The 19751-nt window shown below is 43.9% G+C and overlaps 11 protein-coding genes across 11 annotated transcripts; 7 read left to right on the forward strand and 4 right to left on the reverse strand.

Moving 5' to 3' along the window:
* The first annotated feature begins 10 nt into the window (after window positions 1-10).
* Window positions 11-764, forward strand: SJAG_00950 (peptidyl-prolyl cis-trans isomerase NIMA-interacting 4). Its single transcript, XM_002172182.2, has 3 exons — window positions 11-260; window positions 357-516; window positions 591-764. Exons 1-3 carry the CDS (start codon window positions 194-196, stop codon window positions 667-669), a joined length of 306 nt encoding a protein of 101 aa, XP_002172218.1. The 5' UTR covers window positions 11-193; the 3' UTR covers window positions 670-764.
* On the reverse strand, window positions 573-4066 carry SJAG_00948 (hypothetical protein). The gene has a single exon (XM_002172180.2). The coding sequence runs from the start codon at window positions 3773-3775 to the stop codon at window positions 1982-1984; it is 1794 nt and encodes a 597-aa protein (XP_002172216.1). The 5' UTR covers window positions 3776-4066; the 3' UTR covers window positions 573-1981.
* Window positions 827-1904, forward strand: SJAG_00949 (RNA-binding domain-containing protein). The gene is made up of 3 exons (XM_002172181.2): window positions 827-888; window positions 938-1341; window positions 1424-1904. The coding sequence occupies exons 1-3, from the start codon at window positions 849-851 to the stop codon at window positions 1820-1822; spliced, it is 843 nt and encodes a 280-aa protein (XP_002172217.1). The 5' UTR covers window positions 827-848; the 3' UTR covers window positions 1823-1904.
* A 112-nt stretch (window positions 4067-4178) lies between the features above and the next one.
* SJAG_00947 (acetyl-CoA ligase) lies at window positions 4179-6562 on the forward strand. The gene has a single exon (XM_002172179.2). It carries the CDS (start codon window positions 4764-4766, stop codon window positions 6297-6299), a length of 1536 nt encoding a protein of 511 aa, XP_002172215.1. The 5' UTR covers window positions 4179-4763; the 3' UTR covers window positions 6300-6562.
* Window positions 6496-8245, forward strand: SJAG_00946 (cholinephosphate cytidylyltransferase). The gene has a single exon (XM_002172178.2). It carries the CDS (start codon window positions 6660-6662, stop codon window positions 7740-7742), a length of 1083 nt encoding a protein of 360 aa, XP_002172214.1. The 5' UTR covers window positions 6496-6659; the 3' UTR covers window positions 7743-8245.
* Window positions 8246-8442: 197 nt separating this feature from the next.
* SJAG_00945 (U3 associated protein Utp25) lies at window positions 8443-10885 on the forward strand. The gene has a single exon (XM_002172177.2). The coding sequence runs from the start codon at window positions 8657-8659 to the stop codon at window positions 10577-10579; it is 1923 nt and encodes a 640-aa protein (XP_002172213.1). The 5' UTR covers window positions 8443-8656; the 3' UTR covers window positions 10580-10885.
* Window positions 10826-13125, forward strand: SJAG_00944 (3-hydroxyisobutyryl-CoA hydrolase). Its single transcript, XM_002172176.2, has one exon. The coding sequence runs from the start codon at window positions 11012-11014 to the stop codon at window positions 12194-12196; it is 1185 nt and encodes a 394-aa protein (XP_002172212.1). The 5' UTR covers window positions 10826-11011; the 3' UTR covers window positions 12197-13125.
* SJAG_00943 (rRNA methyltransferase NOP1) lies at window positions 12288-13606 on the reverse strand. The gene is made up of 2 exons (XM_002172175.2): window positions 13364-13606; window positions 12288-13208 (listed from the first exon to the last, which is right to left on the reverse strand). Exons 1-2 carry the CDS (start codon window positions 13560-13562, stop codon window positions 12508-12510), a joined length of 900 nt encoding a protein of 299 aa, XP_002172211.1. The 5' UTR covers window positions 13563-13606; the 3' UTR covers window positions 12288-12507.
* A 106-nt stretch (window positions 13607-13712) lies between these two features.
* On the reverse strand, window positions 13713-16184 carry SJAG_00942 (nucleosome assembly protein Nap2). Its single transcript, XM_002172174.2, has 2 exons — window positions 15880-16184; window positions 13713-15831 (listed from the first exon to the last, which is right to left on the reverse strand). The coding sequence occupies exon 2, from the start codon at window positions 15307-15309 to the stop codon at window positions 14170-14172; it is 1140 nt and encodes a 379-aa protein (XP_002172210.1). The 5' UTR covers window positions 15310-15831; window positions 15880-16184; the 3' UTR covers window positions 13713-14169.
* A 442-nt stretch (window positions 16185-16626) lies between these two features.
* Window positions 16627-18380, forward strand: SJAG_00941 (Rad23 Rhp23). Its single transcript, XM_002172173.2, has 5 exons — window positions 16627-16833; window positions 16881-16953; window positions 17004-17857; window positions 17903-17971; window positions 18013-18380. Exons 1-5 carry the CDS (start codon window positions 16765-16767, stop codon window positions 18067-18069), a joined length of 1122 nt encoding a protein of 373 aa, XP_002172209.1. The 5' UTR covers window positions 16627-16764; the 3' UTR covers window positions 18070-18380.
* Window positions 18381-18939: 559 nt separating this feature from the next.
* Window positions 18940-19675, reverse strand: SJAG_00940 (60S ribosomal protein L17). The gene has a single exon (XM_002172172.2). The coding sequence runs from the start codon at window positions 19629-19631 to the stop codon at window positions 19071-19073; it is 561 nt and encodes a 186-aa protein (XP_002172208.1). The 5' UTR covers window positions 19632-19675; the 3' UTR covers window positions 18940-19070.
* Between the last annotated feature and the right edge of the window lie 76 nt (window positions 19676-19751).

The raw sequence follows: 19751 nt of genomic DNA on the forward strand, positions 1-19751 counted from the left end.
CTGAACAAATGCAACATTGACACGCCTTTGGCATGTATTCTCCTATAATAAACGACCATCCACACAGTTACTAATCAGACCTGACAATTTCTGTTTTGTTTGACGTTTCGCTGAATGTTATTTTTCTCTTTTCTCCATTACTACTGAATCTTGTCTTAAGAGCTGTCGTTCACCACCAGGAGAATAAAACAAAATGGCACCTAAAGGAGGAGGACAAAGCGTTCTAGTTCGTCATATCTTGTGCGAAAAGCACTCTAAGAGTAAGTCTTTCATGGTTATCGGTCCCTCTTAGTTCCTTGATTTAAACCTTCTAGTCTTCATACTGTGATTCTATTTTCGATGTTCTAACGAAACAGTTATGCAAGCCCAAGAGAAGCTGAATGCTGGCGAGCGATTTGACAAAGTTGCCCAGCAGTTCAGCGAGGACAAGGCTAAACGCGGTGGAAACCTTGGTTGGATGACTCGTGGTTCTATGGTTGGACCTTTCCAAGATGCTGCTTTTAAACTGGAACCAAGGTACGTATTACTCTAACGACGGCCACAAATGTCGGAGGCAAAGTCGTCAAAATTATCCAGACTAACTCCTGCAGTAAGGTCGACAAACCAATTACCACTATGGTGAAAACCAATTTTGGTTATCATATTATTATGATCGAGGGGAAGAAGTAATCGTTAAGTATCCTTAGTGCTCGTTAAATACAAATAAAAAATGTTTGCGCGTTCTATAGCAAAATAATGCAGTATCATAGAATACAGTATTTGTGTATAGCGTAGTATAACGGTCTCTAACGTCCAAATAGTTAGAAAAATGATTTCAAGCTGGCCAGGCCCACAGCCAGCACCAAACAATGTCGGGCACCAAGAAAACTGTGACCAAGGCTTCCACTGGTTCGTAACGAAAATACAAGACGGTTCATTGTTGCTAATTTTTCATCAGGTAAAACCAGAAAGTCTGGCTCTCTTTTAAGCTCCGGAGCTGCTCTCAAAGTAAAAGCAAATGCTGAAAAGAAGAAGAACAACGACGTCGTCTCGGACTCTGGGGAAAAGGGTGCTTCTTTAAATGAAGAAGAGTTTTTAAAGGGTTTTGATTCCGCCGAGGAAGACGAAACTGAAGGAAAGACTGGCTCTGTGGCAAAGAAACCCATATTGTCTATCGGTCAAGAAAAGGAGGACGCCAGTGAGAAGCCGTCTAAGCGCGATATTAGCTCGCATAACAAGCATCACGATATGTGTTATGTGTACTTGGGACGTATTCCTGACAGTCTCGGAGAGAAACAAATTAGAGGATACTTCAGTCAATTTGGCAGAGTTCTTCGCGTCCGTCTGGCGGTCAACAAAAAAGTAAGTCAGAGATTATTATCGGTGAGATGTGTCCGCCCTCGCTGTACTTGACCCTTGAGTTCGTTTATACTAACAAAACTAGACTGGTCACTCCAGACATTACGCGTTCATTAAATTTGAAAATGCAGAGGTTGCTCGTATTGCGGCTGAAACTACGCACAACTACTTGTTGGACGGTAAACTGTTGCAGTGCAGAGTCATTACTTCTAACGCCGATATGATTTCTGATGAAGCTGCTCCCTTCAAGTTCATTCCCTGGGCTTCTATCGCAAAGTTTCGGTGTGAAAAGCCTAAGAGCGAGAAACAAATTAACCGTCTTATCGCTAAAAGGGCTAAAAGACTTGAGCTTAAAAAACGTAAGCTGGAAGAGCTTGGAATTGTTCTCGCCGAGGAAAAGGTTGAGAAGCCAGAGAAAACAGCAGCAGTAGCCCCTGGCGCGAAGAAACAAAGAAAGAGGGTGAAGAAGCCTGCTAAGAAATAAATCGTCAAATATTGCTTTTACTTTGGGTAGTTTTGTTTTAATAAGGAATCGTCATTTTTTGGTGCATAACTGAAGGTGCATGTCGACTATCCTGAGGTTATGTGATGAAAAGTAGTGGTGCTGACAATGATGGTTGACGGAATTCAGTTACAATTGACCTTACTTTTGACCTAATCTTCGCAATGCTGCTTGGGCCCGTTTTTCGCGTTCGATACGCATTCGCATTTCGGGCGTTAAGGACTGAAGATTCTGTGCTTGGATCGTTTGCGCAAGTCCCAGTGATCGTCCCCGACCAAATGATTGTTCGTAAGACTTCTTCTCATTCTTTTCCATATCCTTAAGTGCCTGTTCCCGTCGAAGCTTTTCCTTGCGCTCTTGCTCAAGCCGTTGATCACGTTGACGAAGACGTTCCTTTTCCCGCTGGCGCTGGAATTGCTCTCGCGTTTTCGCCGGACCAACCTTCGCCTTTGCCCAATGAAACGCGCTTTCACCAAGTTCATGTCGTGCGATACTGAACTCTTCACGGATTTCTCTGCTGCTAATTTCATATGGTACTTTGCCATTGCCGTTTTTGATAGTGGGGTTAGCTCCCTGCTTCAACAGAGGAAGAACACACCGTTTCAAGTCGTTCGCAGCAACATAATGTAACAAGGTACTAGCATGCATGTAGGATGAGAGCGGGGCAAACGTCATATTAACATTCCGACCATGCTGTTTCAAATAATCAATAGCTTCGGAAACCTTTAATTGCTTAATTAGACCAATAACATGAGTAGTCAATTTTGCCTGTTCTTTTTCTCGTTTTTCCCTTTCGGCTTTTTCGGCCAATGCTTTGTTTTGCTCTATTTTTTGTTGCTCATGCTGTTGCTCAAGGGCGGCAAGTGCATTTTTGTCAATCGTGCTCGTCTTTAGCGTGATCAACTCTGTGTAACAACGAACAAGCTCGGAGTGAGTTGGTCGTTTTGTGGTAAAGGGAAACGTCCGAAGTCGTGTATCGTCAGTCTGCAACAAGGATTCACCAAACAGCATGTCTCTATTCGTCTTACCAGTCGCGCGCACAAAGATCAACTCGCTATCCTGCAGCAGTGTTTTCCATTGTTGCAACACTTGTCGAACATCCTTGGCAAGGGCCTGCTCATTGTAACGACGCAAGCTAGAACCGGCAGAGTGAATATTGCCCTTCGAATTATCGGCTGTAGATTGGGAGCCACCTTGTTTCCGACGAGTCGTATATCTGTGAATGGTCTTTTGAGCTAAGACCCGCGGTCCAGACTTCGCAGGAGAGGTTTCTGTTGAAGCAATCATCGCTGCAAAATGACCACCGCTCAGCATGAAGAAGGCCATCTGTAAAGGCTTGTCTTGGAAACTCCGCAGCTCTTTTAAGGATGGCTTCATAAAGTCAGTAAATAGGCATCGGTAAATACCGACGTGGAGTGAGAGATTTGAAGGAGTCTCTTGTTTTTTTAATTGAAACCAAACGATGGGCGATTTTTTTGCCGGCTTATTGCTTTCGTCAACATCCAAAGATAGCGACTTGTTAAAGTTATTATGAAGTTCGTTCAGGCCATGTGTGGACTCTGTATCACTGTCATCCTCGTCTTCAGAGCCAGAGATAGATTCAGCAAGGTCACCAATCGTTTTTTCAAACTCTGCGAGTGAAAGTGGTTGCAGTCCTTGAACATGTCGTTTCAAATTCAGACGATGCCAATCTGTTTTTACATGGACTCTCCGCTCAATAGCACTGATTATTTTGTCATAATTGCACACGGTACAACGGGTGTTGAGAATGCTTTTTGGATCCGTGACACGAACATCAGTAGGATCTGCTTCAGTCTTTTGGTCGACAGGAACTGTAACCTCTTTCTGGTTGGTATCCTCCTCTTCTAAGTTGTCCAAAACATCAATTGGTGTATGGAACACCGAAAACGTTGCCAATTGTTCCGCAGTATACATTCGTTATGAAATGAAAATCAAGAAAGCTTAATATATATATATAACAGTAGTGATTGTTAACCTGTTGTAACCAAAATTATCCCCCTCGTTGTACTGAAACCCACCAATATACCGGACAAAGTTGAATGCAAGATTAGTGCGTGTTGTGTCAAAATTCACAGCAAACAGACAAAATCAGCTCAAGAAAAAGCGTCAAATGTATCCGTAGACAATCGTAAACTACGTTTTAGACCGTTCCTCAGTTAAATGGGAAGATTTGCTGTTGGAACGTGTTTTTAAGGTGAAATGGCCATGTCCACCATACAGAAAGTTAACTACGTCAGAAATGCTAAATGCAAAACGCGACACGCTAAACGAAAAATATAATAAGGCCGCGACAGCTGCTTCCCCTCCCTGTCCTTTACCAACCACAACTGAATTAAAGAGAGTAAAAACAATGAATTAAAAAAATTTAGAAATGTTGCTATGCTCAATTTCAAACTTGGTCCACTCACTAAAACATGAAATTCTATTCCGTACTGTCTTTGAACGATATAAGAGGAAAACGGGAGGATTAAAGATTTAACGGTAGGTCCTTTAAACTCGTTCTTTACCGAGGACATGAGAAGATTTTCTTAGTCTTAGGTCTTATCATCTTACATACACGCAAGGCGCTGAGAAGCGAAAATCGCAAGAACGCGTCCGTGTTGCATTAGATGAGAAATCGACACTCTAGAAGCGGATGTGAAGGCCAGAACCTGCTGTGGACGAATGTATCACCTTTTCCATGTGACTATCTTAAACATCGATTACGAGCTATGCTCGTTATCTGGCGAATCAACCAGGAGTTGTTAGGATTCCGTCATTTTCGTGGCTACTGGCGGTACAGGGTTGCAGAAGAAAAAGGCCTCTTCACCGCTCCGCTTTTTTTCTTCCGTTGAGCCGACACATTCCTCGAAAACGCCCTCATAGACTCATTGTCGGCATAGAATTCATTTACCACACAAAAATGGCAACGACACTTTTTACGGCGCTCAGAGGCGAAAGCAATGATTTGGCTGTGGTTGACACGTATCTCAATGCGAAGCTAAGCTATGCCGAGTTTCGTATTGCCGTTATGGACCTCCAGCGGCAATTGGCGAATTTGGGCATTTCAAAAGGCGACCCCATCAACATTGTGATTCCCAATGGTCTTGAGTTTGTAGTTGCTTTCTTTGCTACGTCGTGGCAACGAGGCCTTTGTGGCCCTTTGAATGCCAATTACAAGCAAAAAGAGTTTGAGTTCTATATGGAGGACTTGAAGAGCAAGCTCGTGCTCGTCCCCTATGGAGCCATTGCCGCTAAGCATCCTGCTGTGGCTGCTGCCAGTCATCTCGGCATCCAGTTTGCTGAGTTGCGCTATGATAGCACCAGTAAACGTATTGTAATTGCTTCTGTGCATGGTCCTTCTGTTGGTAAGCCTCAACCTCTTGCATTGCCCCAGCCCAGCGATGTTACGCTCGTGTTGCACACCAGCGGCACCACTGGCCGACCAAAAGTCGTTCCTTTGACTCATGCAAACTTGTGCACGACACTCCGAAACATCATCACCGCGTATCGTTTGGACTCCCGCGATCGTTCGTACGTAGTGATGCCGCTTTTCCACGTTCACGGTCTCGTTTGCGGCTTATTGTCTACTTTGGGCTCTGGAGGTTGTGCTGTTATTCCTAAACGTTTCTCAGCACACTCTTTTTGGAAGGAGTTTGTGGAAAATGAAGCTACTTGGTATACCGCTGTTCCTACCATCCATCACATCTTACTGAACACCCCCGTGCCAAACCCCCTTCCTCGCATTCGTTTCATTCGTTCCTGTTCGTCGCCTCTTGCGGCAACTGTGCTTACAAAGCTTGAAGAAACGTTCCGTGCCCCCGTGCTCGAGGCTTACGCTATGACGGAAGCTGCTCACCAAATGACCACAAACCCTCTTCCGCCCGCTGTTCATAAGCCCGGCACCGTTGGGCTTCCTTTTGGTGTCGAGCTTCGCATCCTCGACAATGACGGTAACTCTGTCCCTCAGGGTCAAACCGGTGAAATTAGTGTTCGTGGTACGAATGTCACGAAGGGTTATTTGAACAATCCTTCTGCCAATGCCTCTTCGTTTACCTCCTCCGGTTTCTTCCGTACCGGTGACGAAGGCTTCTTGGACAAGGATGGCTTTGTCGTAATCACTGGTCGTATTAAGGAACTCGTTAACCGCGGTGGTGAGAAGATTTCTCCTGCAGAGGTGGACGCTGTTGTTGTCCAGCATCCAAAGGTTAACGAGGCTGTTTCTTTTGCCGTACCGGACGAGAAGTATGGCCAAGACATTCAATGCGCTATTGTTGTCCGTCAAAACGAAACTGTAACGCCTGAAGAGCTCAAACAGTTCCTCTCTACGCGTATATCAGCTTTTAAGATTCCCAAGAAGTTTTACTTCACTCAAACCATTCCTAAAACAGCTACAGGCAAGGTCCAGCGGCGCCTCGTATGTGAAGCTTTCTTTATGAAATCCAAGGCTAAGTTGTAATGCCTTCTGGATGTCAAGTATCAAGTTGTTTTTATTTGTTAGGACTTACGCATAGCTCTCTTGTCTTTTATGATATAACATTACCCTCTACCCAAACATGAAATCTTGTTGAAAGCGCCAGTGTTTGCACATTCTTCCGAGAAGGCAATTACTTCTCTTTTCTTTCCGCTACTACTAGCTACTACTACTTTCCGGGCACTTCACTGCACCTCGTACGGACTCATTAAGGCATACGACTTGGAATAGCACACTAACTATTCAAGCTCCATCTTGGTGTTTGTGGTGGTGGTACAGCTTCACTCAACCGCACCGTACTCCAAGAAATAGAGCTACGGAGCAAGAATAGTAGAATCTGAGACGATGAGCTCTACTCAGGATACGGTTGAAAAGAAGCGTTCTGTGCTCACACCTGACTCGCAGTCGTTGGAAAACGTCGACTCTGACCCCTCAAAACGCCCTAAAACAGCATCCCCAAACGAATCGCCGTCCCATTCAGATGAAGATACACATTCTATCCATACTGATGTGTCCACCATCAGTGGGCAGATGGGTGAAGTCGAACTGAACAAGGATGAAGACGATGCAAGCAAAAAAAGCTTGCAGTATGCAGACTCTCCGGATGCATACCCGTACCACATCAATGATCCTCCCACAGATCGTCCTGTTCGTGTGTATGCCGACGGTGTGTTTGACTTGTTCCACGTCGGTCATATGCGCCAGTTAGAGCAAGCGAAAAAAGTGTTTCCCAATGTTCATCTCATCGTCGGTATTCCCAGCGACGAATTGACACACAAACTGAAGGGTTTGACAGTGTTATCGGACAAAGAACGTGCAGAGGCTCTAAGACACTGTAAATGGGTGGACGAGGTCGTTGAAAATGCTCCATGGATTATTACTCCCGAGTTTTTGGATGAACATAAAATTGATTTTGTAGCTCACGATGACATCCCCTATGCTAGTGTCGACAGCGGTGATATTTACGCACCTGTGAAAAATTTGGGCAAGTTTATTCCTACGAAAAGAACGGAGGGTGTTTCTACTTCGGACATCATCACTCGTATTATCCGGAACTATGACCAGTACGTTCTTCGTAACTTGTCGCGCGGTATCGATCGCCGAGAGTTGAACGTTTCCTTGCTCAAAAAGAACGAACTTGACATTCGCCGGCACATCAAGTTACTCCGTGACACACTGCGTAGCCATTGGGTTTCTACTACTCGTGACTTGCGTGCGGATATCAAGTCGTTTCTCTCGGTAGCGACGACTGACTATCAATTGCAACACACGCCTTTGCACGAGTCTTCAGCCCCTCCTAGTCCGGTTGGTGTCCGGATCATGAACGGCATTAATCGTTGGATGCAACGTCGCGCCAGCAGTAATAATGACTTGCACAGTACATCTCAGTCTGTTGCATCTTCTGCTTCAGAAGAAGCTGCTCATTGAGGAGGTGTGTTTCTGCCCGAGAGACAATTTTTGATTGTTGCTTGTTTTATTTTTGAGACTCCTGCTCATTCCGCCTGGCGGCGTGCACTCGCTTGTTCATGAACTCACTTTTATTAATTTCTTGAGACACCACAAGCAGCGTAAATCGATGTCGTTTTCTTGTTCACTTTTTGTTATCTAATTGTGGCTTTTTTGAGCGTTTCACAATCGTTGCTCTCATCAGTAATGTCAACCGGTTTCTGCTCCTGTCTTGAATATTTTTTCTCTTCCAGCTTGAGAGCATGCTTATGAGTTTCTTTTGATTTTGTCTTCTATGATTTCTCCTAACTTAATTACTTTTTTTCCATTTAGCTATGGCGTGGACTTTTTACAAAACTTAAGGAATGGAACGCATTTATGTTCGACTTTTGCATGGAAAAAGCCGGGCCATTTTACTTCGCGTGTGGAATTGATAACACAAAACCTCTTTTTCATTCCAGTAAATATTTAATAAAAGGGAATACAGATATGTATTGGGTGGGCTCTACGAATGGTAACGAGCAATGTCTGGTTTTGTTCAATGTGGAATGTGAGCATCGAGTGCTGCATGTAAAGTACACTCGTTGATTGGGTGTTTGAAAGCATGGTAATATATAAAAACAGGCTTTGTACAGGCGGTTCGTGCCACTTGAGCCTTAGTGCTGCGTTGATAACTGTTTTGCCTTCTCGTAATAATCATTTGCTCTATGACTTCTTCCTCTCTTAGAGTACCCAAGTCCACGCTCTACAGCCAACGACATCTTCTCTTTTTTTTTTGGAAATTCATCGAGAAAGGGCTCGTTTAAAAAGAATAAGGGGCACTGGTTTGTTTATTGTACTTATAGAGGGTTGGATTTGTTTGTTTTGGGGTTTTACACATTTTGGAACGGAACAAAATGTCGGATCTATCAAAAGACGAATTAGCGAACGATGCATACCAGGCGCTACTGGTTATGTTGAAATCGGATGGGAAACACAAACTGAAGGAAGAAGAGGCACCTAGAAAACGACAAAAACGTAACAAAGTTACCGAGAAACTTTCAGTTGCTCAAGAGCCGGAAGAAGATGAAGAAAACATTGAAGACGCTGAACAGGAAAGTGCTTCTGAAGTTCAAGAGTTATTAGAGGCTGGAGATCATTTACAGGAGGATGAGGTTCCAAAAGAGAACGATCCTTTTCATACACATTACGAAGCCCCATCGACGGAGGAGCTGGCTTCTGCTATAACGAAGCTCAATAACGGTGAAATTAAAAAAGAAAACTTGGATTGTTCCCTTGGTGTCAAGCAAATACAGCAAGTTCCTTCCGAAAAACTCTCTCTTCGTTTGAGTTCATTTGCACCCGCGAATGTCTCTGATTTGAAGCTAAAGCAGCGACTTTTGCGCTCTTACCTGTCTATCAAACCATCTGGCAACATGACAAATCTCCAGTGTGAGTTGGCAAAGCATATCTTTAATTACGAAGACGTTCTGTTTTCCAATGTCTCTTCAAAATGCGATACTTTAGTCCGTAACCTTTACACGCTCCATGCCATTAACCATGTATACAAAGTGCGTGATCATGTTCTGAAGAACAGTGCCAAGCTTTCTCAAAATCAAGAGCTCGAATTTCGTGACCAAGGTTATACTCGACCCAAAGTTTTAATTCTGCTTCCTACTCGGAACGCCTGTTTACAGTTTGTTGAAACGCTAATCCAGTTTACTGGTGCAGAACAGGTTGAAAACAGAAAGCGTTTCTCCAATGAGTTCTCTATCGAAACGGAGGTAATTAGTGAAAAGAAACCCGAAGACTTTCGGCAACTTTTCGCTGGAAACACAGACGACATGTTCCGTCTTGGCATAAAGTTTACACGTAAAACTATTAAATTGTTCAGTCAATTTTATAATTCTGACATTATTGTTGCCAGTCCTTTGGGTCTCCGCATGGCTATTGGTAACAAAAGTGATAAGAAACGGGACTTTGATTATTTAAGTTCTATTGAAGTTGCAATTGTTGACCAGGCGGATGCTTTGCTCATGCAAAACTGGGAACACCTTGAGTACGTTTTTGAGCACATGAACAAGTTGCCAAAGAACTCACATGGTTGCGACTTCAGTCGTGTTCGGCCTTGGTATTTGGAAGAGCAATCTCGTTATCTGCGACAAACGCTTATGTTCTCTCATTACAACGCTGTCGATATTAATGCCTTTTACTTGCATGAGATGTTGAACTTAGCTGGCCGCGTCAAATTTCATCCAAAACAGAAGGGCGTTTTAAACTCACTTGGTTATCACATTACACAAACGTTTGCTCGCGTGCAAACAGAATCGTTGCTGAAAGTGCCTGATGCACGTTTTGAGCACTTCACAAGTACTCTTGTCCCTCAGTTGCTGAAGAATGCTATGGGTGGTATACTCGTTTACATTCCTTCCTACTTTGACTATGTTCGTGTGCGCAACTATTTCGAGGACGAAGCCATTAGTTACGTCTCCATTTGCGAGTACACGAAGAACTCTGATATCTCTCGTGCACGTACACAATTTTACCAAAATCGAAAGCAAATTATGCTGTACACAGAAAGAGCCCACCATTTCAGACGTTTTGATTTCCGTGGCGTTCGCGGTATCATCATGTACGCGCCTCCAACAAATGCTCAGTTTTATGTTGAACTTACTCGCATGCCCATGAGAAGTATCAGCGATGGAATTCTCGATGCTGATGCTGCTAAGTGTCGGGTTTTGTATACAAAATACGATATGATTCCAATGGAACCAATTGTCGGTTCCGAACGTGTTACCAACATGTGCAAGGGAAAGCATGATATCTACGAGTTTGTATAAATAACATTACTTGACTTTTACTCTACTGTATCACAAAGGCGAGTTGTCGTTTAAGGTCATTTACCACTATTAAAATGTGATTCTGACCACACACGCGAGGACTTGAACACAGTAATTAGTACTAGTTCATTACTGTTTTTTGGCATTCAAAGTAGCGACATTTGGTAGAAATCCTTACCGAAGACTTACGGTTTTTTAATGCAGTGCTGGAGTATACCTTAAAGCCTTCATTACGTAGCTTTAACGAGTTGCAATTTGGCTTGGCAATTCAGTAACTGTAAGGGATCTGGTTGCGCAATCAGCCTTAGGAAACTGTACGAAATCATATTCTGCTACTCATCACTTACCGTATTTCAAGAGAAGAGAACGATTTTCTCGTCACACAAAACCGCACTGACCACGCTGTTTTGTATTCAAGCGACAAAAAACGAAATGTCCCGAGCAAGACTGACAAACAAACTGTTTAGTACTACTGTAGAGCACATGGATTCGGCGGCTCCAGTTCTTGTAGAAAGCAAAGGCGGAATGAGATGTTTTATACTCAATCGGCCGGCGAAATTGAATGCAATTAACAGAGCGATTACAGACTTTATTCATCCTCGTCTCATTAAATACGAGAAATCCGACATGACGAAGTTAATTGTATTCAGAGGTGTTGGAAGAGCCTTTTCGTCGGGCGGGGACGTGAAAGCCGGAGCTATCAACATTAAGAAGGGCCGTGTCGATGAAGTCCGGTCGGCTTTTGCTGAAGAATATCGCATGTGTCACACAATTGCGACTTGCGCAAAGCCCGTTGTTACGTTAATGAACGGTATTACCATGGGTGGTGGCGCTGGCATTGCAATGCATACCCCGTTTCGCATTGCATGCCAGGATACAAAGTTTGCTATGCCTGAAACGACAATTGGTTACTTCACCGATGTTGCAGCTAGTTTCTTTCTGTCTCGTCTATCACATAGTTTTGGTCGATATTTGGCACTTACTTCCTCCGTCGTTTCGGGCTACGATTGTGTGAAATTCGGAATAGCAACTCATTATGTTCCAAAGCACATGTTTGATGAGCTTTTAAATAGATTGGCAGAACTGAATACTTCGGAAGTGAGTGTACTTTTAAAGAGTATACAAGAGTTCAGCGTGAAGCCCGAGTCTTATGAATACCAATCAGCATATCCAGAGTCACGTATTTCCATTATCAATGACGCTTTTTCGCATGAAACGATTCCTGAAATCATGAAGGCTTTGGAAAAAAATGGTTCAGAATTTGCCCTTCAGACTTTGGATGTTTTGCATACTCGGTGTCCGTTATCCATGCTTGTGACCGATGCTCTGCTTCATAAGGCTCGCAGATGGACAATTACGGATGCCTTCAAGTACGATCACATAGTGTCGTATCATATGTTGAAACAACCAGATTTCGTTCGAGGTGTTACTGCCCGTTTGATTGAGAAAAGCAAGAATGCACCTTCTTGGCAGCACAAGAGCGTCCAGGAGGTTGATCCCGCTACTGTGCAATCCTGCTTTGAACCATTGCCCGAGAACATTCCGTGTGACTATTACAGCAAGGACCGTCCTCGAACAGACCTCTGGGACGAAAAGAACATAATTCGCTATAACTAATATGAAATGTGATGCCTTTACGTAAAGTTAAGACTAAGACTTTGAATGTTCACGATCAAAAATGAAGGAATCGACAGAGTACTCTCCGCCTGGGCAGCGCATAGAACACAGCGATTTGGGAAAATGAATTACAAGTAACACGCACAACAATGTAAGTTTTTTACCCAATGGCTACAAGCCATCACATTAATTCAAAAAGAACTAAACAAAAACACCGATCAATGACCAAACTATGCGGCAAAGCACTTAGAGGACTTTTATATGCGTGCTTGCTAATATACGCCGTATGCATCAAAATTGCATTTCAGAGTTTACTGGTATCTCAGATACTTACCAACAATGATACAATGATCACGTTCGTAAGGCTCCAAGGTAAGTTGCTCTTGGGGCTTAATCTTTTCCTCTTGCATTTTCTTGACTTCACGAGCAAAGACAACGGAAGCCTCAGCAGTGGAATCGATACAAGAAGCCTTGACGGAAATAACGACACCACCCTCATTCTTCAAGAAGGCGGCGGCATTCAAACCGACAATACGAGCCTGGTCAGGCTGAGCGACATCAGCAAAGACCACATCGACCATGCCGATGAGCATGCGGTACTTTTGAACGTGACGGGCATCCTCAACAATAGGAATCACGTTGGTACGCTTCTTAGCCATGTTCAACAGATCACGGCCAGAACGATGAGAGAACTCAACAGCGTACACGAGACCCTCGGGTCCAACAACATCAGCAACATGAGAAACGGAAGTACCGTTAGCAGCACCAATGTACAAAACCTTGGCACCGGGCTTGATGTAAATGTTGTCCAAACCACCTAAAATACCGGCGGCCAACTTCGAACGGAAAGGGTTCCAGACACGGTATTCGACTTTAGTGCCATCAGGACTGTCGACGCTGATGCGCTTTTCATTGTAAACACTCTCGCCAGGGACAAGGTTACGAGTGACCAAAAGGTCTTCCTTTCCACGGGCAATGAAAACGCCGGCGTGACGATGAGGCTCGACGACAACTAGACAATACGTTAGCAAACTAGAACATAAAAAAATTTGGGTGTAACAGAAAAAGGTGTTTCTTCGACGCGAAAAAAATTTCAACCCAGAAAAAAGACTGAATTCCTCAACTTTCACGTAAAAAAACAGTGAAAGACTCCGTTATTCGGCTTACCTTTAGCACCACCGCGAGCAGCACCTCCACGGGCACCACCACGGCCACCGCCGCGACCGCCTCCACGACCGCCGCCACGGCCTCCGCCGCGTCCTCCACGGAAACCACCACGTCCACCGCCGCGGCCTCCACCGCGACCTCCGCGAAATCCTCCACGGCCACCGCCGCGACCACCTCTAGCTCCAGGTGTGTACGCCATTTTTTTTTAGTGGTTGGTTAAGGGTAGAAGAGTCGAGGTAGGACCAGGCAGCTTAAGGTGTTGCTATGGCTACCTCTCAGTCACAGCAGCCCCTTTCTCACCACCAAAAACGCTACACCAAATTTTACGCCCACAACAACAATAAACAGAAGGAGAAAGAAGCAAACAGAAGTTGAATAATAATATGTAAGAGTAACGTTCATAGCATTCATAATTCGTATACAAAAGTCATTACAGGGAACAAGAACGTGAGAGTAAAAGTAACAATTCGTTTTTGTAGGCCTCAGTCCTGACAGAGGCGCACCGGAAAGGTCGGATTCCAAAGGCACGTTACAATCACTAACGAAGAGAAATAATAAAACTAAGATGTAATAATTTAAAAGTACGTAGCAAAAAAAGAGCGGCAGACGATTCAACAGTCGGGTAAGATTCTAAAAAAAAACGAAAAATGTCTCAACCCACAGTAAATCCGTCGTAGCTCAGTATCATAGTTGCAATTATTATTGCGAGCAACAAAAAGTATGACGAAGAAACATGATGCCTATTCCAGAACTGTTCAGGGCACACACATGTTTTAACACGTTAAGTGAGATGCAACTATACTCACTTACTCACTCAAGGGACTTCCTGCGAGTTCGTCTTCCTCACTGTCCTCAGCTTCGAGCAAGCTGTCATTGTCATCCTCTTCCTCATCATCCTCAATACCGCTGGGCTCTCCAAAGAAGCAGTTGACAGCGAAGGGAACAACATGATCCTTAAACACCTCACCCAACTGGTAATCCAGTTCCACGAGCTCTGCCTTCTCTTCCATCAGACTGTCGTCCTCATCATCATCTTCATTCAAGGTAGGGGGAGTGAAAAAGTTGAAAAAGCTTTCCGCGGGAACTGTGGTGCGAACGGTACGGGTCTCCTGAGTACGACGGTTATGTTGCTTCTTCGTGCGGACAGTCACAGTCAAGTTATTAGAAACATTAGACCAGTCAATCTTATCGCCCTCAGCATGGTGGTACAGCAGCTCCTGATCTGGAGACACGTTGAGGTCCTCCTGGTAATAGTACTTCTTTTTAAGGACGGAGTTTTTGAAGAAGGGATTCTCAGCAAATTGGAATTCAAGGCAATAACCAGGCTGGTCATTCTCCAAATCCGTGACGCGGATATCTTCCAAGTAGCGGAGAGCTTGAGCATCGCGTTCGCTCACCATTTCTGACACGAGGAACGTGTTTCGAATACAAGTCAACCAAAACTCGGGAATTCCACGAACGACTTCGTCATCAGGCTCACCCAAAGGAACTTCGGGGTCCAGCTCCTCGTCTTTGGGCTCGCTTAAGCCGTTGACGATCTCAGCACGTCTGGCATAAAGAGGTTGGTACTTCTTGAAAAACACCTTCTCCAGATCCAACATGCGCTTGCGGAACTCGACTTGAATGGTCTTCGATTCTTCCTGAATTCCCTTCAGCGCCTTCACACGGAGTTTCACGTCCTTGGGGAGCGACTCGATGTAACCAGAGGACTGTCCAATTAACGAGCTGAGTTTGCTCTCAACCATTTGCACCATTTGCGGGTTTTCCTTTAAAAGTCCTTGAATCTCTTCTTCGACTTTCTTAGCAGTATTCGATGATCCGTTGGCCTGCTTCTCAGCTTCTAGTACGGACTTGTCGAGACCAAATTTCGTTAACGGTGTGTTCTGGGGCGTAGGAGCAGTTAGATCTGCCAAGATTTTGTTTTTAATGTTTATTTCTTGAGACATTACGAAGATTGGGGAGGTGAACGACTGGTAATTTACGGGGCTCCGGGCGCAGGCTGGGTTTGTGCGGTTTTCAAATGCAGTAGCGGCGTTCTGAAGTTCAGCGTTGGAGGAAGGGTGGGGCTAATTTAAAGTTTACACTACGGTGGTAGTGGAAGTATGAGCAGCAGTAAATGATTACGCGCGACGCGGGAGGTGGAGTATGGGAGCACGAGAAAGGCTACGTTGTTGTTTGCCGATAAATTTGCGAGTGGTGAATTTGTTTGTAATGAATTGGTATTGAGAGGAGCTGGAGAAGTGCAACAGAAGTTGAGGAAGTGATTTGCGTGATGCGAGGGGAGGGGAGGGGAGAGAGGCTTTCAATTATACGGGTAGCAAAAATAAAAATAAAGTGTCGGCTGTAAAAAAAACCGTAACCTAGGAGATCCTTCTTAGTATGCAATTCATTTGAAGTGAAATGATATTGCTGCTGAGTTCGTAGACCAATTTCTGTGATTTTGTTGCTCTGCTTAATAAATGAAGGAACTATTTGGAGACAATTGTTAGTAGTGTCGATCAATTGTGAACGCTTACACTGACAATTTGTTCAGTATTATAATTACGATCAGGAGTGTTGAACCATTTAGATTTGGCGACGACCATAGAGTGCGTGTCTCGAAAGGACTTTGGAATGTCAATTCTTACGATCAATTCAATGGTCTCGTTGTATAGACAACTGCATGTGCGATCGGGGTCTTATGCATGGGATGAAGGCTTCGGAATGTTATCCATTTGATTGTTTTTTTTTTCCCCAATCCATGTACTTATGCATAATGGAATCGTACTGAGTGTTTTATACAAAAATGAAACTCATGGAAATACGTCCGAACTCTAAACTGATAATCTCATGCTTACTACGTATATGAGTTTACATATTAATATGTGTTCAATTTATTAAATAACTAAGTATGAGATGAAAAATGAATAAATGAATAAATGAATAAATGAATAAATAAAAAATAAAAATATCTTAATAACCAGCTAATCAAAAAACAAGTACACGTTAACAGAACAAAACCATACTTATCACAATGGTCATTTAACGATGCTCTTTAGAACATTTTGTTCACTAAGCTATGTTTTTTGCTTACTCTCTCTATTCACAATTTCATTCATAATTGATTGAATCAATTCGACCACACAAACACGAGCCGTCTAACTATTATTTTTTTTTTTCATATAATTAATTCATAATAGCTAGTACTATTCAGTAGTTTTCACAAATCATAGCTTAAACTATATACAATCAACAAACTGAGTAAATACTTTAGTTAATTATACTTTGACACAACTATCATCCGCAACATCTTATCGCATTTGTTATATAAAATGAAACGTTTGTTTCGCGCGTTACAGGCCAGCCTATTTTATTGACTTACACCGCCTTCTCACCGCACATCTCCAGCTCACCTTGGAAAAATGCAATTAACATTCAAAAACCTCCAGCAACAAAAGTTTGTTGTTCCTGATGTGGATCCCAAGACGACTGTATGTCTTTTTGATTTTTTTCTTATGTTAATACTAACTGGACGAAGGTTCTTGAGGTAAAACAGAAGATTAAGGAACAACAGGGATATGAGGTTGAACGTCAAAAGCTGATTTATTCTGGTATGTCACTGCACCGTTTACAGACTGTGCTGCTAACATTGAACCCTCAGGACGCATTTTGGCCGATGACAAGACTGTCGAAGAATACGACATAAAAGAAAAGGACTTCATTGTCTGCATGGTGTCTCGTGCCCCTGCCTCTAAGGTGAAGACAGAACAGAAGACTGAGGAGAAGAAGCAATCTACCACTGAGTCTACTCCTCTTAATACGACATCTACTTCTCCCAAAACACCTGCTCCTGAGTCTGTCCCTGAGCAGACTCAACCTGCTGCTGTTGCTGCTGCTCCCACTGCTGCCCCAATCGTCGGCGACAGCTCTCTTGTTTTGGGTGCTCAACGAAATGCCGTCATTGACAACATGGTCGAAATGGGTTATGAACGCAGCCAAGTAGAACTGGCCATGCGTGCTGCTTTCAACAACCCTGACCGCGCCGTCGAATATCTTCTGAACGGTATTCCCGAAAGTGTTCGTCAAGCTCAAGAACAAGAGCAAGCTGCCGCTGCTGCTGCCGCTACTGCGGCTACCAATGCAACTGCTGCTTCTGGAAACGCCGCCCCAGCTAATTCAACGCAACCAGCTGCCCCTGGTAATTTGTTTGAACAGGCTGCTGCTCACGCCCAAGGTGAAGAAGAGAGTGGTGCGTCTGGCGAGGATCCTCTGGGCTTCTTGCGTGAGCTTCCTCAATTCCAACAATTGCGCCAGATCGTTCAACAGAATCCTCAAATGCTGGAGGGAATTCTTCAGCAGATTGGTGAGAGTAACCCTGCTCTTGCACAGATCATTAGCCAGAACCCCGAGGCTTTTCTTCAACTTTTGGCTGAGGGCGTCGATGGTGAAGGCGTCTTGCCCCCTGGTACTATTCAAATTGAGATTACACCCGAGGAAAACCAGAGCATTGAAAGAGTATGTGCTTTTCACCTGCGACAAATTACTAACAAATACTCTCAGTTGTGTCAGTTGGGTTTCGACCGGAATATCGTTATTCAAGCGTATCTGGCTTGCGACAAAAACGAAGAGGTAAATTTTGTTCGGTATCTATCTGTTGCTAACAATCTCAGCTTGCCGCTAACTACCTCTTTGAGCATGGACACGAATCCGATGGCGATGACGCATGAAGTGGTTCCCCGTCTTATTAAAAAAGAAACATTTTTTTAGCGTTTATGATGAAAGTGGGCCAACTTTTGTCTGGGTCTACTTGATGAAAAGGGCATGGATTCAATGGTTCTGTGGTTACAGCGTGATGGTTAAGGCCTTCCTTCATATATAGGTTGGCAGTTCAGGACCATTCAAATTCACAGGTGAAGTTTCAGTCGCCTTGCTAGGTGTCCTGTGATTAGACTACTTGACATTTAGTCTAATGTATAAATAAAGGGGACTTTTTTTAAAAGTAATTTTGTTGCAAAACAACGGGGCAAGATTGAACGGGTTAGTCTTGTATTGCAAAGTTCGCATCAACAGAGTGTGTTAAGCTAGGGTATGTAATTGTTAGAGTGTGAGTCATTACAGATCAGTTATATATGTGTATGTGTATGTGTGTATTTATATCTTGAAGTGAACTAGTGAGGACTATTTAACTTAGCGATAAAATCCATAACTAAATTGGAGCTTTGTATCAGCCATAGCGAGTTTACAAATGCCATTCTAGTGACTTAGCCAGATGAGTCTATAAAAACTAACGAATAGCTATCTTTTAGAAAGCGACTTTTCCCATGTTGCTGCTAACAATCAATCGGAGCGTAATGATTACTACGAACAAAAGCGAACGTCCTAGAAACGTTACTAATTACTGCCATCCAGAAAGACCCTCTACTAACAAAATCTCAACTGAATTACAAGCCAGATGAATACCGATGAGCTCAGCGTTTAAATGAGAAGCAATAAGACTCATACTACAGCAATGCACAACTCTTAAGGACAATCAACACTTTGGACCCCCGTACGTACGAAACCCAGTCTTCACTCTTTCCTTTCTCTACTCCCCTAAATTGTACCAAAATGCTCGTTTTATTCGCATCGATCCGCTTGGACTGGGCAGAGTAGCTAGACTAGTTCTGTTGAACGCGATGAACATGAAATTAGCTCATAAAACTTGCAGAGATTTCTCGAACATCAAAGTTTAAGCAGTGATGGCCTTGCGGGCAGCCAAGTTACGGGCCTTAGCACCTTGCTTCAAAGAAATGCGGACAGCCTTCTCCTCAGCCTTGGGGACAGCCTCTTCCTCCTCAGCAACAATAACCTCAATGTGAGCAGGGTGACTAAGGTAAGGAGTAATACGACCGTGAGCACGGTAGGTACGTCTGCGTTGCTTGGGAGCTTGGTTGACTTGAATGTGCTTAACAACCAAGTTGTCGACATCCAAACCCTTGGCCTCAGCGTTGGCCTCAGCGTTCTTCAAAAGGCCCTCGAAGAATTGGCAGGACTTAACGGGCCAGCGAGCTTGAACAGCGCCAAACTCCTTGCCTTGAGCAGAGTGGCCAACACCACCGTTGAAACGACGGAAGGGAACAGCCTGCTTGTGGTCCTTGACATTTTGAAGGAAAACAAGAGCCTTCTTCAACTTCATGCCAGACAACGTGAAAGCAACTTCACGAGAGTTCTTGAAGTGAGTACGGAGGTACTCACCACGAGCCTTAGCGGATTTGGTCTCAAGAGCAGGAGCTGCAGCGTAGCGGGCCATTTTTTCAATCTGTGATGTTGGAGGAGCTCAGGTTTGCGCCATGTTCGTGGTAGGTGAAAACAACGGTATGGTGGTGAAGTGTGACTGTTTTATGCGGTAGGGGTCGGTTTTTGCGCTCGA

The sequence above is a fragment of the Schizosaccharomyces japonicus genome, assembly GCF_000149845.2.
Source record: "Schizosaccharomyces japonicus yFS275 unplaced genomic scaffold supercont5.1, whole genome shotgun sequence".
NCBI lineage: Eukaryota > Fungi > Ascomycota > Schizosaccharomycetes > Schizosaccharomycetales > Schizosaccharomycetaceae > Schizosaccharomyces > Schizosaccharomyces japonicus.

Bases quoted from the DNA above. Each gene is read 5' to 3' on its own strand.
- SJAG_00950 (XM_002172182.2), top strand. From the start codon at position 194: ATGGCACCTAAAGGAGGAGGACAAAGCGTTCTAGTTCGTCATATCTTG. The intron at 261-356 runs GTAAGTCTTTCA...CTAACGAAACAG, and splicing joins GTGCGAAAAGCACTCTAAGA to TTATGCAAGCCCAAGAGAAG. The intron at 517-590 runs GTACGTATTACT...TAACTCCTGCAG, and splicing joins GCTTTTAAACTGGAACCAAG to TAAGGTCGACAAACCAATTA.
- SJAG_00949 (XM_002172181.2), top strand. From the start codon at position 849: ATGTCGGGCACCAAGAAAACTGTGACCAAGGCTTCCACTG. The intron at 889-937 runs GTTCGTAACGAA...ATTTTTCATCAG, and splicing joins TGTGACCAAGGCTTCCACTG to GTAAAACCAGAAAGTCTGGC. The intron at 1,342-1,423 runs GTAAGTCAGAGA...TAACAAAACTAG, and splicing joins GTCTGGCGGTCAACAAAAAA to ACTGGTCACTCCAGACATTA.
- SJAG_00948 (XM_002172180.2), bottom strand. From the start codon at position 3,775: ATGTATACTGCGGAACAATTGGCAACGTTTTCGGTGTTCCATACACCA.
- SJAG_00947 (XM_002172179.2), top strand. From the start codon at position 4,764: ATGGCAACGACACTTTTTACGGCGCTCAGAGGCGAAAGCAATGATTTG.
- SJAG_00946 (XM_002172178.2), top strand. From the start codon at position 6,660: ATGAGCTCTACTCAGGATACGGTTGAAAAGAAGCGTTCTGTGCTCACA.
- SJAG_00945 (XM_002172177.2), top strand. From the start codon at position 8,657: ATGTCGGATCTATCAAAAGACGAATTAGCGAACGATGCATACCAGGCG.
- SJAG_00944 (XM_002172176.2), top strand. From the start codon at position 11,012: ATGTCCCGAGCAAGACTGACAAACAAACTGTTTAGTACTACTGTAGAG.
- SJAG_00943 (XM_002172175.2), bottom strand. From the start codon at position 13,562: ATGGCGTACACACCTGGAGCTAGAGGTGGTCGCGGCGGTGGCCGTGGA. The intron at 13,209-13,363 runs GTAAGCCGAATA...CGTATTGTCTAG, and splicing joins TGCTCGCGGTGGTGCTAAAG to TTGTCGTCGAGCCTCATCGT.
- SJAG_00942 (XM_002172174.2), bottom strand. From the start codon at position 15,309: ATGTCTCAAGAAATAAACATTAAAAACAAAATCTTGGCAGATCTAACT.
- SJAG_00941 (XM_002172173.2), top strand. From the start codon at position 16,765: ATGCAATTAACATTCAAAAACCTCCAGCAACAAAAGTTTGTTGTTCCT. The intron at 16,834-16,880 runs GTATGTCTTTTT...AACTGGACGAAG, and splicing joins ATGTGGATCCCAAGACGACT to GTTCTTGAGGTAAAACAGAA. The intron at 17,972-18,012 runs GTAAATTTTGTT...TAACAATCTCAG, and splicing joins CTTGCGACAAAAACGAAGAG to CTTGCCGCTAACTACCTCTT.
- SJAG_00940 (XM_002172172.2), bottom strand. From the start codon at position 19,631: ATGGCCCGCTACGCTGCAGCTCCTGCTCTTGAGACCAAATCCGCTAAG.